Source organism: Pezoporus flaviventris, unplaced genomic scaffold (genome assembly GCF_033815535.1).
Source record: "Pezoporus flaviventris isolate CSIRO_AGI_PZ_B2104156 unplaced genomic scaffold, CSIRO_AGI_Pfla_v1 ptg000047l, whole genome shotgun sequence".
NCBI classification, from domain to species: Eukaryota; Metazoa; Chordata; class Aves; order Psittaciformes; family Psittacidae; genus Pezoporus; species Pezoporus flaviventris.
Window position 1 is genome coordinate 11,453,494 of NW_026892595.1, and position 23,999 is coordinate 11,477,492.

Below are 23,999 nucleotides of genomic sequence, written 5' to 3' on the forward strand. Positions count from 1 at the left end.
AGGGTTATTATGCATACAGAGCTGATGGTTGACCAGAAGGATGCATTTCAGGCTGTGTTGAGACAGTCGTCTTGAGCTGATCTAACATTATGTTGCTGTTTAAAGAGGTGCTGCTGCTGTCTGCTGTGACGTTGCCATCCATCTGTGCTGGGAGTTAACACTTATGAGTTGCATGGCAAACTGGGGAGAGGACACTATTGCTCTTTTATGTGAAAATGAAGTTCTGAACTGGTGTAAGAGAATTGTGAAACTTCACTCATATGTTTAATATTAGCTATGAGGAGCTAGGAAGCTAATGGAGATTTAGTCCCTTTCTGTAAGATGCTGGAAGGTCTAAGAGGTGTATCAGACAAATAATTAAAAGTTTACAGTTTTTAGTGTTCCACCACCCTTAATGTTCATCTTTGATTCTTCTGTTGTAAGAAATTACATTAGTCTGTTGAGAATTTTGGCTCAAGCTGTGCCAAAGGTGTGGTGCATCACTGTGTGCAGACTTAGTACTGAAAGAAAGGTGTCCACTCACATAGGGTATTCAGCAAATTCTCCTGGAATATAATTAGATCTTTGTCATCGGTCTGTACATAGTCTAAGTGTGGAGCCTGCTTATAAGGACTGTGAACCCATAAGGCTTTTCTAGTGGCCTTTCTCCTGAATGCAGAATTCTGCCCCTGCATGGAACTGAAGTTCTCTGATGCGCGCATCAAGAACACCTTGAAGTAACAGAAAACTTTCAGGTTCTGAAATGCAGGACATTTCTGCAACTTCAAAGGGCTTTTTAGCAAGGATGATCACTACAACAATGGAACTGCTTCTCCTGGCTACAGGGGATATAGAGCTCTATAGGTGTTTGAGGCTGGAGTTCTTCAGGCAATGGGGACTGAGACATGGAAGAGTAGAGGTAGACCACTTAGGAGAAAATCTTCCTGTGTAGCAAAGTCATGAAGGATTTCAAAGTGCTTTAGATGTGTAAGTACATTTTCAAAACAATTCCTAGTTCATTATGTTCAGGGGGAAAAAAAATCCCAAATATTTTCTTCTTGCTCAGGGTCAAAAAAGTTGCTTCTAGTAAACTTAAGAAGGATATTAAAGTGTTACCTCTGTTGTGGTACATCTGTCATTTGTGCCTTTATACACTTTAGTATTGGATTCTTCCATTCTGTTTGCAGAAAACACTTGAATTTTCCTACTAGAGTTTTTAAAACTCAGTTAAAAGAAAAAGGTAAAATTTAGGCAAAATGTCCTTCTTTCCCCCCCCCTTTTCATGTTTGGTGAAAATAAGGGAGAGAAAAGACAACAGAAGTAGAGGCCGAATGGTTTTCCATATCTTTAAGTGGTAAAACTGGAAATTAAAAATAAAAAAGTTTGCTAAAGACACTATTTACGCAGTTCCTTCTTGCACTGTTTTTGGTGCCAGTTATAATAAGGAATAAAAATCAGAAGAATTTTAGTTTTTAATTGGTCAGTTCAAAGACAGTATATGAAATAATACTAGAACTGTATTAAAGTTCTTAAATGAATGTTTTGCTGCAATTTCAATGTATTTTGCTAGAGAGAAAAATTGTTCTATTATAATTTGGTTTTATGTAGATAATGGATGAAATTCATTTTGCAGAGACTTCATAATTTTGTTTTGGTATATGAAATACCACTTTGTATATGCCTTTTGGCATTTCTCATGCAAATTACCATTTCATCAAATGTGTTTTTTGTAGTATGAGTTCCGATTTTCAAAAGATTAACATTCAGAATAAATGGATGCATAAGTATTGAATTTGTGCAATTAAAATGTTCTCCAAGAGGAGAAAGGAGGTGGTTTAAGAGTGTGCTGAGATGCTTATGTGCTTACAACTGTTGCAGTGATGATAGATGATTGAGTTGACCCTCTGTTACCAATTTAATTGCTTATAGGGATATAAATTCTCCCTTAGAAAGCAATGAAGTTTTTCTAGAATCAGTGGCAGACATCGAGACATCCATTGCGTTTTGGCCGTAATGTAAAACATTCTCTCATAGAGATAAATACAAATCAATTAAATTGCCCATGTTAGTGGCTGGGGTTATAAGATTCTTGTGAGCCGGAATCAGAAGTGCGCATCAGGCTTTTAATTTCTGCAAGTCAGAGGACTCCTCTAAAGTCCCAGCTGGTTGTTGCTCTGACTGTTTCATGCAAAACTGTTGCAAAATGCAAGTCATTATTTTGTGAATCATGTATATACCTGCTAGTACTTTAAATAAGTAGAATATGACTTCTGTTTTTAGAGAGGTTTAAACCATGTCTGTTTCTATGCATGGAACAATCTCTGGATTATTCAAAATTATGGAGACAATTTCTAGTAAATACCAATTATAGACATGTATTTTTTCCAAATTGTCAATAATTTCCTTCAAATGGTAGATAATTTGCATTTATCGTTTCGTATTGCGTACAATTTTGATCATAGTGTTAGGCACTGGTCCTGTGAAGAAATTCATATTGGTGCACAATTTTGCCAGTACTTGAAGTCTTTAACGGTTTGCATAAATGCAAATCTTTACCTGCTTAGAGGAGGAGTCATTGAAGGACTGTATCTGTAAAAAATACATTACAAAACCTGGATGGTATGAAAAGAGGTCTTGTATAACTCCTAAAAGAAATTCATAGTTTGCCACCTTCTAAAGATAAAGTAGTTGTATGCTTTAAGTTACTGTACAGATGCTTGGGCTGTATTCTGTTCCTGCATACTTGTTGATATGATTACAGTTAAGTAGAAATAGCCATAATTAAAGGTAATTTGAACCCTGCTGATGCATACATTTCTATAAAGTATAAAATTATATACTTATACTGTGCTCTACTGACTGTGGTGGAAATCCCTAAGGATGTGAAAAGTTGTTACACAGAATTCTAAGCAGAATGAGATCCATAAGTTGTTACCTCTTTATGAAATTTTTTTTTTCAAAGAAAATATTGGAAAGTGAATGGAAATAGGTTGAGATTGCTGGAAAATATGAGGATCATGCCACAAGAAGTAAATTTTTCTTGTTCTTCCCCCAAGGAAATCTCTATAGTAATTGAAATGGACAGAATGAATACAAATTCCTCAGCCCTAGTATTCCATCTAGCAGTGCCATGGCCCCTGTCACTGACAGGTCAAAATTTATCGAATGATAACAAAATAAATGTAAATTAAAGGGTTTCATTTTTAGATGCAATTACAGAAAAATGCATTTGTGTATTTATGATGTATACTGTGATGGAGGAATTATGCTATGAAATTTTATATATTTTCGTAGGTGAAAAGTTAAGAATACATATCACAGTGGTCTTCTGGATGAGAATTCATGATTTTAAGATTGTTTTCTTTTAGCTGTAAGTCTCAATATTCTATGTTTATATTTAATTTTGGGTAATTAGAACTATTATTTTTTTGTGGGGGTTTGCCTAGTCTCCCTGAGAAATGTGGTCCAGGCACAGCCCTGCTGATTTGTTGTGTAGCTTGTAGATGGGATATGGAAAATGATGGGGTAAATCCAGAGGTGTGGGAATGGCGTGGAGGTCCTTGTAGAACTAATGTTGCAGCTGGCAGGGATTGGACATTTGAAGAAGAAAAGTCAGTGAGAAATCAGACCTTATTGTTTCTGGGACTGGTGAAAAAATCAGTTAACTCCTAAGTTACTGATATAAACTTTCAGTCCTTTTTCCAGTTTAATACAGCTTTGCCTGGGAACCTGAGGATTTTAGTACTGTTTTCTTCACTTTTAAGGAGTTCTAGTATTTTCCCTTCCAGTTAGGTATATTGACAGGGGACCGAGAAAATTCAGTAATGTTTCCATCGCTGGCTGAAGTTGCAGTAGTCAGTAGGACATCCCCTATATAAGTATTTCTTTAATTTTATTTATGCATGTTTACAATGTCCATTTATCATTCCTGTTACCTAAGCCCAGGTTTAAAGCAGGCTCTTTTCTATTGATGTTGTAGAGGTTTCCAAAATTTCTGTGTTTAACAGTACCATGAAGGAGAAGCAGTTAATTTAAGGTACATTTGAAAGAACTCAGATGTAAAAAAGAGGTAAGTATAATTTATATTTGCGTTTTCGATAGTGTGTTAATCACTTTTTTTCTAATCTTTTGAATTGCAAAGGAAAAGGAGCACATCTTCTGCAGTATTTAGTGACTTCATTGACCTTTCTGTTGAGTTTGGCAGTCTGTGGTCATTTACTCAGTGTCATTTGGCATCAGTTGGCATTTCCATAGAAAATTTCATTACCGGTGGCTCTCTTCCATTAGAGAGATTCCTAGAGGGGAATGTAAGCCTGCATTATAACTTAAAAAATTACAGCGATCAATATGGAGTTCTAGTATCAGCGTGCAGAAGTATTATATATATGCGTGTGTATATTTGAGAAAGCTTGGAACAGGTATTTTTATTAAGAGGGAGGCCTAGGCTGCTTTTTGGGCAATGCTTGTTACTTATGTTTAACCAGTTCTGTAGAATATTAATAAAACTGCACCTCCTACTTGGGTGTTCCAAAACTGCTGATATGATAGTTCCTGAAATTAAACAGCACTTTTACGGCCTGCAGTTTACAGATCTTCATTTTGAATTTAACTTTTGTGACATTTCTCTGTTTGACTTGGGAGATGGTTTTTTTTATATATATTTTATGGGGGAAAAATGCAGTGTTATATGGAATTATGAAAGAAGGAATTGGTTTCATATGCCACTGCTTGTATGGAAAAATGTTTCAAGAAATGGAACCTAGTCAGCAGAGACATAAGATTTATTCCGACGTTAGTACATTTAGAGTATCTTCTCTTTGCCTTATTTTTTCAAGGACGCCAGTAAAATGCTGAGAAGGCAGAGAGCTCACAGTCATTTTGTTCCTTTTTTTTTTTTCCTTTCCATAGACTTTATAAAAGTTTAGAAATGTGAAAGGACAGTAAGTGGTGGATTTGTATCAAATCCAAAACACAGTTAGGACAATATATTAAACAAAGATCCCAAACTAGTAAGTAATGGGAGGCTTACAGATGGACTTTGTGCTCTGGGATGTTATGAATAAAGCAATAACTTTGAATTTCATATACTGTCGGCCTAAAAGAATACACTGGGAAAGAGGAAGTGCAGTCCCATATTCGAGGATTTAGGTATGTTTGCTGGTCTCCCATGGACTTTCCTGTCACCTCGCACAACTTATAACCTTCCTAGACGAAGGAAGAAACCTCATCTGATACAGAAGCTGCCATTTACATCTAAGAAGAGTTGGCATCCTATGATGAGAAATGCTAACTAATGTAAATGAATTACTACACTTCCATGTTTATTCTTACCAGAACCCAAATTGTACAATATGGTTACAAGGTACAGAAGATAAACAGTGGTGGAGTTCAGGATTTGATAAAGGCTGACATCAACTTGTATTTAGAATATAAGCTGTTCAGAGGGGAGGGCATTTTGGCAGCTCTTAGGACCTAGCACAGTGGAGACCTTATTGCAGATCAGGACCACTCAGCAATGCCTCAGTAAAATCGGAAAGCATAGTTTGCAATTCAGCCAGATAGTATGATATCAATTAAGGAGACTATAAACATAATTAGAGAAATGGGAGTGCCAAAGTAGGAAAATTAACCATATCCAGAGATACTGTGGTGATCCGGTGACATTGAAGCATTCTTGATTCATAGCTTTCAGGCTTGACTTTTATTTTTTTTTTTAATGGATAGAAAGGAAAAGGAGGGTAGTTAATGAAAGATTCAGAGAGAAAGCAGAGGGAGAGAGCTCAAGGAAGACAAAAGCTGCTGGGTTAGATTTAGATTAATGTGACTCTGGTCTGCATTTGTGCATTGTAATAGGATGTACCTAAGAAGCAGTAAATGTGACCAGAAGTGCAGTCTTCATTTTCCTTGTTTAAACGGAGAACAAGCATGTTGGTAACAAGGGAAAGTACCTCCTGTTTTTTTTTTTTTTGTGTAAGAGTACAGCATGATAAATGAAATATCCCAAAATCACAGCATCACCCCTGTTATATTTTAATATACCCAGTGATGACTGGGTTTACTTTTATCCTTTCCAAGATTTGATGTGATTTACTAAAAGACCTTGAATTAAGCCACATTACTTGCCAAGATTTTATTTTCATTGGAAATAGTGATGGTCAGCCAAAACAACATGTATTACTGTTGGATATATTGGTTTGGATAGGAATAGACTATAGCCATCATGTCTGTAACTCAGTGAGAATTGAAGACAAATACTAATTCTGTTTATTTGTTTGTTACTTGTTTTACTGGATGTAAAATAATAAAATTTGTTAAGTAGTATTTTTATTCAAAAGAATGGTAAGCAACTTCTCTACTAAAACCAATGCACGTGAAAGCAGTATAGCTCTTCAGTTACAGGGGCTCCACACCTTTTCCATATAAAAAGTTACTGGTAGTGTGTAATTTCTCACCTTCAGTCTAGTTTTGCTACAGTTGTTTCCATTGCTGGTAACACTCCCTTCTTTCATTGTGTAGAGTTTCTCCACCAAGTACAGTAGCTTTTCAGCAGTGCTTCAGGGAGTTCAAAGATGAAATCTGAGGCACAGGTTTTGCTGTTGAACCTGATGGAGCTGTCTGTTACATTGTTTGTCCAGTACTTTCTATTCTAAATGCTTACTGTTGTTTAACTGATGCTTGGAACTGAAAACTTCCATGTCCATTGTCATCGTGAAGACGCTCTTCCAAAGGCTAAAGAAAATATAAATTACTTTGGTTTTGATTTAAAAATTTATCTTTTTTTTTTTCTTTGAATAACTTTTTTTTTTTTCCTGCTGTATTTATTATTGCTGTCAAAAAAAAAAAAAAAAAGAAAAAAAGAAAAAAAAAAGAGGGAAGGAGGAGGATTTATGTGATGGACGAGTGTTTGTCTATTGATCTCCCTCTAGTTTGCTTTAGGAATATAGCAGAGCTAGAATTTGCATTCTAACAGCTACTCAGGATTGCCTCCACATTTGCTGCTGGATGTTGGGCTACTGCATATTGGACTAAGCTGAAATATCTGAAAATTTCTCCCTTCTGTGCCTCAACAGTCTGCTGGCTGCAGGTGATTCCTGTCTAAAGGAGACAGAAAACAAACTTGTGAGAATATGTAAAGAGAGGGTTGAAGAAAACTGGAAAGGAAGAACATTGAAGTTGGGACTAGCTGTTGTTCAGTGGAAATGGAGGAAAGTAGGACAGTCTGGAGAAGGAAATTTGGACCATCAGTTTGGAAAGGACTGTTAGCATTTGGGGGGAGGTAGAGCAGAAATGTTAACTTTGACAGGGAGCTATTTTGAGCCTGGCAGGACTGGCAGACTGAGATGTGTGGCAAAGGATATCACAGTCTGTTCTTAGTTTGTCAGCTCAGGTGGCAGGGATGTATGTGATGGGTTTAAATGCTGTAACCTGGGTAGAGACCATGTGCCACTACAGCGCTAACTAATGGAATTCCTGCTTTTTCTGATTTTGGGAAAATAAACTAGAAAACTACATACAAAATACTACAGAAAACATTAGCGTGAATGCATTGTCAAACACTCATAAGCTCAGCTAGGAAATGCCAATTTCAGTTTGTCTTGGCAACCTCAGTAAAGACCATACGTATGGTGATAAATTCCTGCATTTCGTAAATTAATACTTTTGTGTATAATACTTTCAATGATTTTTATAACCTATATATTTGCTGTATTTTCATTGTCAAACACATATCTTTCCATCTTATGATTATGTATCCAAGACTGACCTTCAATTGTAAATATGAAACACAAAGTTCGGTCTAGCATCTAACATGTCTTGGCTCATCTTGGCACATCAAACATCTGCTGTAAACGTCCTGCTCTTGGCCTGTAATTGTTCCTGTGACTCCTTAGCTGGAAGACTGTATTTTTCTTAATTCTTATTACTGATTTTGTGTCCTTTCATACGGCCTAGATCTTTTAAAGTTCTTCACAATGTGTAAATTTTCTGGAGAAGTATGTTTTCTGTTCATGCTGGTTTTGTGAAGGCTGTTTTTCTTTGTGCTGATAGTAGAGCTGTCATCTGAGGAGTGGCAATGTAAAACTGGCATCTTGAGATTGAACACATCTGCTTTTGTGTTCTCACAATCATCCTTTAATTTAATTTGAAAGTGAATGTTCACTGATTCATATCTTTCTTGGGGGTGTTGACTATTTTTTTTTTTAAGTAAAGTATGAACTCAGTTGAGGTCTGCAGAGTATGTAGTCTGCTCTGGTCATGGTCATGCATTCTTTGTAGGAGTAATTGTCTTACTGTATGCCAGCATCTGCTTGTTAGGGCCAGTCTGAAAAAGGTCACTGACCAGGAAACAGGGAAAATAAACCATCCTGGCTGACTTTGCACTGGAGCATATTTGGTATATGAAGAAATTTTAAAGACTGTATTGTTTAAACTCTCATGTGCCCAGAAGGAGTGTGCTCCAGCCCCAGCAAGGAGATTTTGTACATGTGGCACCTGTGGAAGGAGGATAGCAGTAGGAGAGGAATGGGGGTTATGCAGGAACAGATGAGAGGTTAGTCTTTGGGAGCACTGGAAAACTAGTTTGCAGTTTTCACTGTGGTTCTCTTCATCTTAGCAGTTTTGTGAGAGCTGACCTTTCTTCTTCACCCTCTTCAGCTCCTCCTCTTAGAAACCCTTCACTAGTCCAGACAGCATGATTATGATATTATTATTGTGCTGTGTTAAACCAACTCTGATTTTCACAGTTTGGTGGGGTATACAGTTTATTTTCTGTGTAGGTGGTCTCACCAAAATTACCACTGAACTAGTGTATGGAGCTACAGTAACATCTGGGAATGGGCTAGTATGGCATAGACCCTGAGTTACGTTCAGTCTAAATGGACCTGGGGAAGGGGAGCATGAAGTTGGTGATTCATGTGCTCCTCCTGGTGTCCAGGAGGAACTTAGAGATGTTTAGGGCATCTGGAGATTGGAGGCAGGATGAGATGGCATAGGCAGAGGAAATGAAACAGTCACTCTTAACATCTTGAATTGTTTTCCTACCACATTCTGTGCGTAGTAGAAGCACAAAGCTTAGTATGTGGCAGCAGTCTTCAGTAAATAAGATCTGGTTGTAGGATTTAAATAAAAAACATTTTTAACTGCACCAAACAAAAAACATGTTATTGAAAGTATCAAACAGTGCCATATTTTCATAAATGTTTTCAGCTTTAGATTTTGGAAGAAGAATGGATGTTCTGTGCTGCCAGCTTTTTATTCTGTTTGTTTCTTCTGTAAATCTAAAACGATAGTGGGGACTTTGTGCAGCCAAGCACCTCTGGTGAATGGATGTTGGAAAAAAGAACGAGAAACCACAGTGGTATGGAGGAAGTCATGTGGCTACAGCTATCTGTAGGAAAAATAAACATCCTTTTTACCATTTGCCCACAGAAATGTTTTTGTATCTGGAAAAAATACGGATCTAAGACAGATAGAATAGTGAAAGGGATTAACATCTATACACAAAAGGCATTGCCTCATGTAAATGCAGCATTTAACAAACTGTTTCACCTGAGAGGAAAAATTTGTTATTACAGATGAATTTGGGAATTAAAAAAAGTCCATGGAAAGGAATATAACAATATAGTTGAAAATTAAATATAAGTTAAATTTCTTGTAGTTCTGTATACAGTCTAAATACTAATTGACAAGAATGTGTGGAAGGTAAAAGGAAAAGAATACATGAACTTAACTTAACCAGAATTGTAAACAGTGTATGGCTGAGCTCAGGACTGTCCTTGGTGATGAAATATTTTCTCTTCTAGATTTTTGTATCTGTGCATTCTTTTTCTTTTCTTTTCTTTTCTTTTCTTTTCTTTTCTTTTCTTTTCTTTTCTTTTCTTTTCTTTTCTTTTCTTTTCTTTTCTTTTCTTTTCTTTTCTTTTCTTTTCTTTTCTTTTCTTTTCTTTTCTTTCTTTTCTTTTCTTTTCTTTTCTCTTTTCTTTTCTTTTCTTTTCCCTTTTTATGCAATATGTATTTTTGTGCTCCTCAACCATCCTTGTCTTAAGCTGTCTTTATTTTGTATTTTTCCAATTGACTGTGAAGAGTAGAGGTGCAAAGAGACATTTTCAAATTCACAAGCTGGGGCATGGCAAGCATGTTATTTAAGCTTACCACATGAAAGACTTGTTCAGAAGACAAAGATGTGGTTTAAAAATGTGTGTTGTTGTAGCTGTTGCCAGCTTTTGCTTCAGCAAGGACATGAGTATGTCTCTCCACGTGGGGAATTTTTTCCAATAACATAGCATTATGAATGAATTTTTGATGAAAGACTGATCAGGAGTCATTAATGTTCACTCAGAACAAAAGAAGAGCTTTACTAATGTCAACTCTCACTCCATTTTTCTCTTATTCCAAACACCGTCCATCATTCTGAACACTCATTCCACCGGACTGCCCAGGGTAAATACAGAACAAATTCCTCATGCTGATATGTTTCGAACAAATGCTTCTTAGTTATTTAAAAAGGCAAAGTATTTATTTATTTATTTATTCGATGAACGATTAGGACACCTAGGTGTCCTGAAAAGAAGTGATGGGAAACTGACAAACCATATGGAAAAACATGGGGCTGTCGAGTCAAAACGAGGATATACACTCTCATTGGTTCTTCAAACAAGTGATGCAGAAAAAGAGATTTCTGCATCTTTAGGAAACTTAAATTTGGCAGACAATATTTGGCATAATTTGACTGAAACCCTATGTATTCTCTTTCACAGTGGGCAAAGATGTGAAAAACCTGTTGTCTTTTTCTGTGCAGATTTGAATCAAGGCAAAAAATGCATATTTCAGTATGCAACAGGTAATAGAGGAGCACTGTTCCATTCCAAATTATTTTTTCCCATGGATGGAGAACGTATGAATAGACTTTTTCCATCCCAGTGAGTACAGTTACTGTTTTTGGCAGGGTATAATCTGCAATTCAGAGTGCAATAAACTAAACCATACTGTGGATAATGCAACCCGTAAAAGAAGGAAACCTGGGTTTTAGTTGTAAACTGAGATTTACTTAATGATCTCTATTTATACCTAACTGATTTTAAAGTTTAGCTAACTTTATCCTTCTTTCCAAGCACTCTCCAGCTCAAAAAAAAAAAAAAAGAAGACAATAAACCCGTTTTTTTGATTGTGGAATACCTATATTGATTACATTGATAATCAGTACATATCAGCTGCTTTACTTCTCTTTATAACTGACCTGAAAAGATCCTATCTTAAGGGTTCTGAAAATAAGGATTATGTTGATAGTGATTTCAGCAGGTTTTTGCCTAATTATCTTAGATAAAATGACTAACTCATATTAAACAGGTTTCTGAAGTCTTGTGTTCTTCAGGTTACTGTGATCTGAGTGTGAGTTGTTTCAAATTACACATGAAATTAACCTGTGATAATGAGAATTGCTTTTTATAGATAAGATTATTTTGTAATGAATTATTGAAAGCAGTTATCTTAACTCAGGCTAGTCTGTAAAAGAGGTCAGGTAGTGTTAAACTGAGTACTGAATTTGTGCTAAACTTTAACATTAATACAATCTTTACATTGTATGAGTAAATATATTCATGCTTTTGACCAAAATACAGATATTGAAAGACAGAAAACAACCAAACTGTTGTTTCTTCAAACATAGTGATGCATATGCATAGCCAGTTACACTGATTTACGGTGCTTGGGAATAGTTCTATAGTGAGTGCTGAGTGCCTGTACTATTTTCTGCAATTTATGGATTCTGCCATTTTCATACATGAGAATTGCATATGGCAAGGAATTTTGCATAGAATGGGTTTTCAACGTAATTCTGATTTGGCAGAACTGCACCTTTAGAGGTTACTTTTGTGTTCCTTATTGATGAAAAGATAATAGCTATCTACATGAAATGAAAATGCTTGTTTGTTGTTTTGTTTTTTTTTTTTTTTTTCTTAAATCATACATCATGTTTATTTTGGAAACTCCATTCTTTTGTGGCTAGGATACAAGGGATGAGTAATGGATTAAAGCACATCATTAATTTGAGACTCCAGAAGATTGAATGTCATTTTTAAGACCAGCTGGTAACCCAGCACCACGCAACCATTCACCTTTACTCTTCCCCCGCTGCCCCTGGTGGGATGGGGAGAGGAATCAAAAGAATTTAACCCCCATGGATTCAGATAAGAACAGTCCAATAACTAAAGTGTAATATAAAACTACTACTAATAATAATAAGGGAAACAACAATGGGAGAGAATATAAAACTAAAAATGGAAAGGAAAATAACCAAGAAACACAAGCGATGCACAATACAGTTGCTCACCACCTGCCAACTGATACCCAGCCTGACCTGAGCAGTGATCCATCCCTTCTGGGTGACTTCCCCCAGTTTATATACTGGGCATGACGTGCTGTGGTATGGAATACCCCTTTGGCTAGTTTGGGTCAGGTGTCCTGTCTGTGCTTCCTCCTGGCTTCTTGTGCCCCTCCTCACTGGCAGAGCATGAGACTGAAAAGCCCTTGATCGGGGTAAGTGCTACTTAGCAATAACTAGGAAATGGTGTGTTATCAGCATTCGTCTCTGTCTAAAGCTGAAGCACAGCACCGCACCAGCTTCTAGGAAGGAGAAAAATAACTGCTACAGCTGAACTCAGGAAAATGAATTAGAATTTGTGGTGGACAAAAAAAAATCTATGAGGAATGTCCATATTCTTGCATTGTCTGGAAGTCATTTTACACTAGATGAAACAAATCACAACAGAAATGTTGTGCTTTTTAAATGAAAGCAAAGCAGCAAAGACTGACAGACTTGAGAAGGAAGTGGAGGCAAACCAAATTTTATCTAACAAAACTTGACTTTGATTAAACAAGACAAATTGTGACTTCATCTAGATTTCTACATACTAACAAAATTCACATATCTGCTTGCATAATTTGTATCTGCATATGTCAATTAAGTTATAACTGGGATAAAGATGACATTTTTGCAGTTCAAATGCAGATAAAAGCAGCCTTCAAAGAAAAAACTAATTGAAGTTTATGAAGTTAAATCTTAATATTTTGTGTGGCTCAAGATGACACAGAGAACATATCATTCAAGTTCGTTAAACCTGAGTGCAGACTTAAAATACTTAGTCATTTTCTTTGCCTTACTTACCATTTTTTTTGTCTTACATTTTTGTATTTAAGGATTTTAAAAAGTTTTTTATGAGATTGAGGAGTTCTGTTCTTGAAGTGACCCCATGCTTTTTAGAAGTCGAGTCTTAGAAATTGGAGTGCTGCTTGGTCTTGGCAAAATTATTTATTCTCCATTTTAAGATTTTTAGCAGTTTCATATAGGGCAGTTTGTGTTTTTTTTTGAAAGTGACTAACAACTGTATAAAACTTTCATTTGGCAAATAGCTGCTTTTATTTTTTTATATAGCAAAGCTCATGAGCACTTAACTTACACTTAAAAGTTTAGTCTCATAATTTGACTTTAAATGCTGCTAGTCTGATAAATGATACCTCCATCTGCCTTTATGTCATTATGAAGATTTTCAAATACTATTCAGAAAAGGCACTGGAGCTGGTCCACTGATCCAACACTGTAAAATTTTTGATATTAAAAAGATTCCATCTGCAGTTATGTTGTAAAGTCTGCTAATCTCTCTTCTTAAATTAAGAAGGGTCGTGGCATCCACAGAAGATTTGGATGCTGAGGTAAGATGTGCACAGAATATAATTTTCAAAATGTGTTACAATGGGTCTGTGCAGAGAGCAGAGCTTGCAGATCTGTTACAGCATTGTGCAGGTATTCAGAAACCTCCCTCCAAATGGTTCCTCATCTGCCCATTGTTAATAGCCCATTAGAGCCCCCATCCGTAGGGTTGAATTTGGAGCCTGCCTGCCACTTTGCAGCAGCAGGGCATGTGTCACAAATAAGCTGGTTTAGAAACTCAGCAGGGTTTTTACAGAAGGGAAGGGTTGTGATAATTTTTCTAGTTAGTTAGGTGTGATAGCATTCCTCTAGGAAGCGATCAACATTGCTTCCAGCCCAGTAGGTATCTGAGCCTACAGTTGAGTGGCCTAATCCAGACTGTGATGGGGGTCTTGACAAGCATTTTGCTGAAGTTTTACCTTGGCATAGGCAATAACAGAGGGTCCATGGGCCAGGGGAGGGTCACAGGAGGGAGCAGGACTCTCTGAGTCCTGTGGTTATCACGCAGTAGGGACAGGGTGGATGTGTTCTGGCTGTTGCTCCAGAGGTTATTTGTATGTTTAAGGATGATGAAACAATAAGATTAAACTCATTATTAGCCTTACAGCCAACATGAGTTTAACTTGACTTGTGATCCGATATTAATTTTTTTACCTCAGTTTGACTTTTAGCTATAGGAAGTTTTAACATCTTAAAAAAAACCCCTGTGGGTAGCATTAGTCAAGTACTGTGCTATACTGGATGTTAATATCGTAGGATTTTAATATAAGCTTAGGGAAGCTGAGTCTGACATATTTTGAATGTTTACACAGAGCATATTATAGCAGCATCTTCATCTTGCAAAGAGATGGTTTAAAATTGTTAAAAGGAAGTGAAATGTGTAGTTACTTCTGGGGCTATAGAATAAGCATCCATGTATGCAAGATTAGGCACTTCCCGCCCCCAGGGTTTGCAGTTCTGTATTACAGATTATCGTTATTGTGTACACTTTTCTGATGAGATTGAGAAATTCTTTTAGCTGTAGTGTAAAGCTGCCAAAACACATTTGCCACAGACCTGAAGGCAAGTATAATTCTTACAGAGGCAGCCTCAGGCTTTGGAGGTTTTTTTCATTTTTTGCTGAAAGGCAGGCTCAAACTTGCCATGAGATCATCAAAGAGATAAAAAGACTAAAAGCTCTTCAAAGCTGGGCCTTAGGCCCTAACATAAATTAATTCTCTGGTGATGGTTTATGTATGTAAAAAAAAGAATAACATTTACAAAAATGCCATTTAAATAGGACCTTACCCAACTTAACTTGAAATTAACTTTTTAATTTCACCTATTCTTTTGAATTCAACATAAAACCATCTTAATATAACTTTAATTTAGACTTCAGAAGGCAAGGAAGGAACATGCTATTTTCTCTCTGTAAGTCAGGTTTCAGAGAGGTTATCTTGCTTTTTTCATGCTGAATAGTTACTACCAGTAATTCTAAATAGACACTGAAATTAATTTGCATTACAAGTAACTGCACTGTTATTCTAATTCTGTGCTGCACATTAACCCAGTCACTTACTAATTATAGTTTAGCATAAAGTCCTAAATGAAAGATTGCTCTGTGTTCTGATCTCCTCCCACTTTTTCCTTTCTTATTTTTTAAGCTATATTAGCAGTAGGATTTATTTAATAGATAGCAAAATATTCTAGAAAAAAACCAACATTTTCAGTGCTGTAAGTAGGGTATTATAAGTTAAGAGTTAGTTAATGCTGCAAATGACAGAAATATCACTGAAAAAGAGCCAGGAAAAATCCTGCTGAGAATGAAAATCCTGCTCTCTGATATCAGCATTAAAACTGTGGGGCTGGGAGTCAAGAAATCTTGATTCATCACAGGTTTCCTTTCTTACTGTGGAGATGCTGCTTTACTTCATGGCCTCTTGTTCTCCACCTTGTAAAACAGAATTATAGGATGATCATATATCTTCAGGTACATAGGAAGGAGCAATGCTGTAGTTAGTTATCCATTATACTGTAGTTAGTTATACAAAATTCCAGATGTTCAAAGGAGACTTAAGACAACTTTTTTCCCCAAATCAGGCCTTCTGCACCTTCCAGACCTCTAGCTCTATATTTAGAAAATTCTTTAAAATCTCATCCGCAAGAGGCTCTGTGAGTATAAAGTAGTTATTGTTCTTTAATGTTATTAACAACAGCAAACCATTATACCCAAAGACGATGTTTCTGGATAATTTGTAGTGTACAAAACATTGTTATATTCTTTCTTTTGCCTTCCTCCTCTCAAAAGTTCTTGTTGCATTATTTCATGTGGTGCAGGCATTAGCCTTCCTTGATTTGAAGAACTGTAATTCATTGTGCTTTTAGTGCGGTAATTTAGATGTACTGCGTTATATGAAGAGCACTGTAGGGCTAATATTTTATTATTAATTTATAGGAACTATTTTTTTCCTAAACTGTGAGAACTGACATTTGAGTAAGTATTATTATGGTACTTTATAGACTTGAGAAGAATGCTTTTCTAGAACTACTGGTCTCAAGATAAGTGCAAGTTTAAATTCCACTGATAGTCATTGGAATTGCCTGTTTTCAAGGGTAACCAGGTCCCAGGAATGACTTTGAAGTAGCTAGAGCAACAAATGCCAGTTTTGTGTCCACTATTGTTTTAAAAAGAACAGTTCAGGCTAGAAGTAAGATGATGCTCTAATGTGAGAGCAGATTGTATAACTGATAGAGCAGAAATGTTGTATGTATTTTTCCTCATTTGTTTTGAATAATGGAGAAAAATGAAGACAATTTAATAATAAGACATTCTTCTGTTATAATCTGCACTGGTTCTTTGTGAAATGCTAGGTCAGGTTTTACTTGATCCATGCAAAAGATTTTTCCATGGGAGTAAAAAATTTTTAAGCTGGAATTTTGCAGCTAAACTGTAGACCATTACTAAAATAAAAAGTAAAGCTTTATGTATCTTGTTTTAAAAGACTAAAAAAAAATCAGATCATTAATCATTTTAATCTGTTTCAGATATTCAATTGCAGCCTTTAAAAATATTATGTGCGTTTCTTTGAATATAAAAATACGTTACTAAATGCAGGTCAACATTTCTAAATTAGGTTCTTGCCACTTCATCAATGATATAAGCAGAAATGTATTTTTCAGTAGATGATGGAAGAAGATGTTTTTATCATCTTGTCACTGTTGTCATGGAAACTTGTGTTAAACAGAGTGTACATAAGGATCTAACATCCCTGTGACGACTTATTGCTAGCTATTGTATTTTTAGTGTATTTTCTTCAACAGTGTTGTCAATGCTTAAGGACTTGTAAGTTGGTTTCCTGAATTACAACCACGAACTCAATTACAGGATTAGGCTGTCCAGAGAGCCCTTAGTATAAGGTTCTTTGTTACAGGGTTCTTTTCAATACAGGGTTATTAACAGTTGTATTTCCAAATCCATTGTAGCCTATTATAAGCACTTCAAAAATAATATTTACTCTATTCAAGTAGACACAACAGCTTTTGGGAAAAGAATGAGCTATCTAGCAGTCATTATAAACTCTCTGTCTTGAAAATTATAGGCATTTTCTGAATGTGCATTTTATATAAAAATATATACCTTATAATAATTTATAAAGTTAATGTATTTTATATTAAGCCACATATTTAATATATTTTTATTTTTGTAATATATATATTAATTATATTTGAATGCACTAGTACTATACACTAGTGTATTCAAATAAATTTGATAGACATTAGTGTATCAGATACACTTAATATTAATAGTACGGCTCTTGTATATTGCTGTGTTAACCTGTCATACACGGAATGGTAGGCTAAGAAAGAAGCTTGACTGTGGCAATCGAGATTTAAACCTGGACACAAAGTATGTCTAACTTGTTTTCTTGTTTAAATCTTACGACTGCCATTTTTTTTCTCAAATGGGAACTATTTAAGAATCAGTAATTTCAAGCACAAGAGTATGTTTTACATAATTATGTGTTTATTTTGTCTTTTTGTGTCTGGGGATAGTTAAAAATATGCCTTCTCCATAAATTATTTATGATTTCAAGAGCAGTTATTTATCTTGACAATCAGTTATTTGTCTTGATGAAAAAAATGAGGTTACTTGAATAAATTTTTAGTCACTGAACCAGTGACTTCTGTAACTTCAAATTTGCTAATTAAATTTCTCTTTTTTTTTTTTTGTCCTGGTCTGTTTGGTTTCATCTTTTGGGCTGTTTTATGAAGATTATTCTAAAATTTGAAAGCTATGATTTTAAGTAACTGTCAACTGCAGAACTTGGTTTTTGATTTAACATTACCTTTCTGTAGCAATTTGAAGCAAATTTAAGTTATTTGAGACTTGGTAGCAACATGAAATGTTCCAGAATAGTGAAGTTGTAAAAGTTTTTTTAAAGGTGTGTGTTACTTATGGTATTGTTTCCTCCAGAGAGAGTATGACTGAAGTTCAGTATCAGGTCTATCAAAACACAAGAAGTGCAGAAATATGAAGAGAAAAAAATCAATTAAATACAAGTAAAATAAACCACTGTGTTTTTAGTTTCTAGAAAAATGCATTTATTAAATAACTGAAGTTATACACTGGTAGATGTAATTATGACCGAAATCAAATTTATAGGAAAGGTCCAATTTTCTCTTCCTGCTCCAGGAGATTGTCAGTTCAGGCACCTGAATTCAAATTAATGCCACAAAAATTACTGGCATGTAAACATGTGCAGTCTAATGGCTAAGAAAATGTGCACCAAGTCTGTATATAAACCAAATATATCTATTATTTCAGATTACAGTGAACTGTATATGAATATATAGTCACTGAAAAGAGAGAGTATCTAGCTTTTTAGGATTTATAGAGGAAAACAGAAAGTTGTTTATTACTGGCTTCATACCTTTCACCTACAATCATTGATAATTTTAGCTGTGATTTATAGCAGGATAAAACTTCCAAATTCTTATTATATTGTCCTGGCTCTTTCTTCCATAAGATTTAGTTTTGGAGAAAATTAAAATTTGTGAATGGAAAACTTTGATATATTATCTAAAATTTTCTGCATTTGAGGAGTCCTAAGATAAAAGCTGTAATGTCCCTCATGAATCCTTTTTTTGACTAATGCAATTTTGCTTTTATGGATAACTTACACAGTAACCCTGTCATCTGGTAATTTAATTTTTGAGCCATCTTCTGTAGAACAGCCTTACGAAATCTAAGCCACAAGTTGCAGGGCAGAGGGATAGCTTGGATGTGTACTGCTCTTCACCAGCTACAAGGGACTAGCAGGTCTCTTGACTACTAATGTACAGGTCTGGCATGAGGGCTCCAGTTTTGTAGGCATTGAGTAAGTATCTTGATTATGCATTGTTGTAACGGCTTAGTAAGAGGTGGGGAATGATGGAGAGCCTCAGCTGCTATGCACCAGGGCTGTTAGCTCTAGTTGACCACTTGAGGAAAGAGAAAGGAGCTTTATTACACTTGGCAGGATAGGGAAATGCCACAGTAGAGTGGACAAAACAGTTGTAATGCAGCAAACATGGCATCTCAGCTGCTGGTTCATCAACTTGTGAAGAGAACTTTAGGAACAATAGGGTTTTTTAGGTTCCTGGTTACACTGGAAATACTGGGGTGTGTATGGAAACACCAAATGCCTCCATGGCTGAGAATTTAAATCCTTGTCAAATGAAAAAGTTTTGAAAAAAAAAAAAATTGGTGAAACTGCGTAATCTCATTATGCCATTTAGGGAATACCATCTGTGAAGGTTAGAAACTATTGTGCAAATGTAGTAGGCAAATATGAATATTGTCAGAAAAAGAAATACGAGGTTTTTTTTTTTTGTTTGTTTTTGTTTATTCTCCTGAATACATTAATGTGTGAAAAAGCTTTAGACTGCTTTACTTCAATGTATTGTTGTTGACCACAGCTAAGGTTGCATCCATGTGGCACACTCATGTGCTCTGATAAATACTCCTACTTCTGAATGGGTTCATTTCTTAGGATAATTAGATATGTGGGAGTTTATTAACTTAGACAATGTCATGGTGGCATGGCTACACTACTTCTGGTAACTAGATTAGATTGGGTATTATTACGTGAAATTAGCTGTACCATACCGACATCTTCAATGCTCTGTCATCAAGATCCAGTTGGACTAGACAAAGCCTCTATGAGTATGTGTTTGCAAAAAGTGTCTATATTTATGTATTTATTAAGCACTGAAAATTCATTTTCTGGGATTCAGAAACCCTATTGTATTCATGTTTAAAAATACCACTGCCACTCTCTGCTTTACCAAAACCTTACACAAGATAACTTCATTGAATGAAATCTTAGCGTAGAACCATGAGATATTTGGAGGTTTTGAAGTGTTGTTGATAAATGCGCTGCTAATGATCTGACAGATACAAGCTTTTTCTCTAAATAGAACCATCTCTTGAATTTCCTTTGTTGACATTAATTGGTATTTCATGTTCAGGGGAGGTTAAAATTGGCAGGCTGGGATCCCTTGCTTTCTTTCTGTTTGTTGATTGTGGTACTGATAACTTAACTATGAACTTCCTTGTGCTAGTAACTTCCAGTCTGATAGATGAGTATTTCTAGTAATGAGAAGTAATTGAATCTCAGTGCTTACAAACACTTTGTGTGCTCTTTGAAAAGAGACCACCAGCTGTGTCATGTTGAATTATTTGTACTTAGTGATGTGTGTCTCTCCACTGAGAACAGAAAATAATACCTTCATTTCTGGGATGTCTATGGGTTAATTTTTAACTCGTTGGAAGCAGGATAGTTAAAGCACTAAAACTCTACCTCTAATCTTCCTAGGTTTTCAGTTCAGAATCAAAAGGAGTATATTCATAATACCTCTCACTGTAATGTGTACAGATTTGCCAGCTGAAATACCTCAGTCCTTAGCTTGCAACCTATGCTCAACTACCCAATAACAAACTCTACAATTTAATAGTTTTGAGATTGTGATGTTTCTTTTACCTTTTCTAGGATAAGCACAGTTTCTACTGTTCTGTGAAGTGATAAATTTCTTTCAGCTGAGCAATACATGTGGATATTGCGGATCTTAGAAGGCTTTCAGAAATTTTGCCATAAAAGTCAGTGTTATTGTTTGTTCAGAGCAGAACTAAGCATCACTGCTAAATTGCTACGTATATCAGGGCCAAAATGAGATGAAGCCTTTTAACTTTCTGGGCTAACATCTCCCAAATGTATTTCTTAAAAGATTGATAAAGGGACAAGGAGATAGTGGGGCTTTGGACAGATGTGGACACAGCTGTGTGTGATCAAAGCAGGAAAGCTGTACAACTGTGTGCCTGAACCATTTGCATGCTGAGCCAACTTGTACTCATGGGGGCTTAGGCTTCTTTATACCCCATGTTTTTACCACTTATGCCTCCTCAGCAGATATGCATTTAGACCAAGTAGTTGAGTAATGTGCTGTGCCAAAAAATGGTACATTGACACAATTGAATGATGTCTGTAAGTATTGGGGTACTCAGCTGTCTTCTTTTATAGGACAAACCATATAGTTTGCTTCTACAAGGCTTGTCTTTTTTTGTCTGTAAGTTCATATACTGTGAAAGTTGTGTTCTGCAAATACTGTGCTTCTGTGAACAATCTAGACAACGTGCAGTTGTTTCAGTTTTGTTGTAGCTTCTTCAAGTCCTCGTTTTAGAGTTAAATTTGAACTGAGATGTGAAATATCCAGGCAGAGTGGCTGGAAGCCGAAATGTGAGGCTATGCAGCATTTCCTCACAAAATTTTAATGAGTTCATACCGCATACTTCCCTGAAGAACAGATTTCTCCCCTTTGTGTGCATAGTTAGATATCCATAATGCAATAATAAATTATAAATAATAAATTTTTCCATGTGCTATACAAATATTGTGTATACACAGCTTAGCACTCCATTACTGTTTTCTTAGAATTCTGTGCAATTGGATTTTATTTAATCTGTTCTATTTCAGGCCAAAACAAATGACTGTGGTTATTCCATTATACACAGTGGAAAATGGTTCCAAGTGTCGGTTAGGGGGTTTCAGTAAAAGTGCAGGTTTTGCAGGTGAAAAGTAATCCTTAATACAAAGTAACTAATAATTTTTTGGAAGATGTAAAACTCAGCATTTTAACTCTGTCTTTATTCAGATTAGATTTACTATTTTTAGAATAGTTTTAAAGATATTTGTAAACATATATAAACATTTACAATGTGAAACATGCCTGCTGATCCTAGGTTATTTATTGCCTGTCATGGAAGTAACCTAAGCTTGTTCTTGACCTGCAGGCTGGTAATAGAATCATAATGCTCTTCTAAACCATGCAACTCTTAAATGGTTGTAACAAATTCTTCCCTGAATTGCATCTGGATATATTTAATTTTCAGGCTTGCTTTATTGCACACTGCATGTTATCTGACAGTATTCAGTGTCTTGAGGGTGAAAAAAAGGGGGGCAGGTTTGTGTGTCATATAGTCTCTTACTGCATCTGTTATGTGAAAAGTGCCATTTTGAATACCTGGTGTATACTTAGTGATATTGTGATATTTTTTCCCTTATTCTCTTTATGCATAGTATTATATATTTTTCTTTAATATGATGAGTTACAAAAGCTGTTTTGAAATCCTTGTTTTTTCGGAAGTTACATGGGATATAGCATATTTGAACACTCAGTTGTGCCTGATCCAGATCATGCAAAACCAGGAAAAAAATGAATTCATCAATGCAGTTAAAGATAACAAACCAAAATAGAATAGACAATTCAGTTGGAAGGGCCCTATAATGATCGTCTAATCCAACTGCCTGACCGCTTCAGGGCTGACCAAAAGTAACCATTCTGAAGAGAAAGCAGATCTTTATTATGCAGAAACCATTGCGGGAAAACCACAATTAATATATAAATTTTGGTATGTCCAGCTGCTGAAAACCTACCAGATATAATGTAAGCGTATTCTCTACTCTTTTAAATATTTTTCAATGTCCCCACTTAAAAAGATGTATTAAATGTGGGATGGAAAGGGAAATTAACTGTGCTGGAAGAATATAGTTTTTGCAATATTACCACAAAAATCCTCAAATGAAGCCTTGGTGCTGTATTTCTGTCTGGCACTTTTTAAGTACTCTGTCTCCTTAACATGCGGTCCTTAAAATCATACATGATCAATTGTTTAGGAATACATTTGCTGTGGCCATAATCTTCCAAAATTACCCATTACTGTGAGAACCCATTTTACAAATCTAAATGTATCAAGTAGTCGGCATAAATCACAGGTAATTTTCACCTGTACAAACCAGGTTTCTAAGGGTCAACCTCAACTTCAGCAATGCAAATCAAAATCTGAACTTTAGGAGCTTATATTTGAAATAGCAGAATGGAAAATCATGATGCTTTCTGCACTATTAGTGTATAAAGAATCCTGTCTCTTTTTTATTATAGACTGAAAGCATTTTGTACCTGTGATCTTAAGAATTTTTTTAAATTTTCAGACCTTAGTTAAGTCAAATGCTGTATTTTTCCTCTTCTTTGAATCTTTCTCTTTCCTAAGGAAATGTGTGCTTTTAAATGAGCTCTAAGGACATTGTGTTTGGGCACAAGTACTTAAAAAACAGGTGTTTTAGGAGAGCACAGTCCTTATATCTTTGCCTAATTGCAAAGCTCTCTTGTATCTTATATCGACACAAGGATGTCTTTCAGTTTCTTTGGAATTGGAATCAGTGACTTCATACTGAAAAAGGTTGGTTTTGAGTCTACAGACCATGATGATTTTTAGCAGTGAAGGAACATGCGTGTTTGTTTAAATACATGGCCATGTATACTTATAAATGTACAGACGTGTTTGTATCTATGTATGCAGTTTTAACCCACAGCTGACATGATATGGAAAGTATTTAAGGAATTTTATAAGCTTTGTGGAAAATGAGTGTTTCTTGAAAAATATACTAGCAGTTACATCTACTCGAAAATGAGAATAGTGTGCTTTTTAAATAAAAAAACCCCAAACAAACTAAAGTTTTATGATAAGTGGTTTTGGGGTCATTGATGCTTTGAATCAGTTTTCCCATAAGCTTAGAGTCAATGCTTTAAGCCTATTAATTTTACTAAATTACATTATGAATTAACTTCACCACTGTATTTTAATTGTGTTCATAGTCATTTTAAAAATAGTTGACTGAGATAGGTCATTTAATTATATTTTATCTGTAAGAAAGCATTAGCTCTGATAGCTAGCAAGGCCATCTGCAATTCCTTTCAGTTCACTCACACTGAATTGCTCAGATAAGACTGTCAAGTGCTGCCT

General features: G+C 35.5%; 1 protein-coding gene across 5 annotated transcripts in view; it reads left to right on the forward strand.

Annotated features, from left to right (window-relative positions):
• The window catches only part of NEBL (nebulette), a 254,199-nt gene that overhangs the window by 133,113 nt on the left and 97,087 nt on the right, over positions 1–23,999 (forward strand). For 3 of the 5 annotated variants that reach the window (XM_061468296.1, XM_061468299.1, XM_061468300.1), the window contains exon 1: positions 23,379–23,435. The exons of the other annotated variants lie outside the window; for them this stretch is intronic. In XM_061468296.1, coding sequence (XP_061324280.1) covers positions 23,385–23,435 — 51 coding nt within the window. In that variant the 5' untranslated portion in view covers positions 23,379–23,384. Of the gene's footprint in view, positions 1–23,378; positions 23,436–23,999 lie in introns of those variants that run through there. 5 annotated transcript variants of the gene reach the window in all.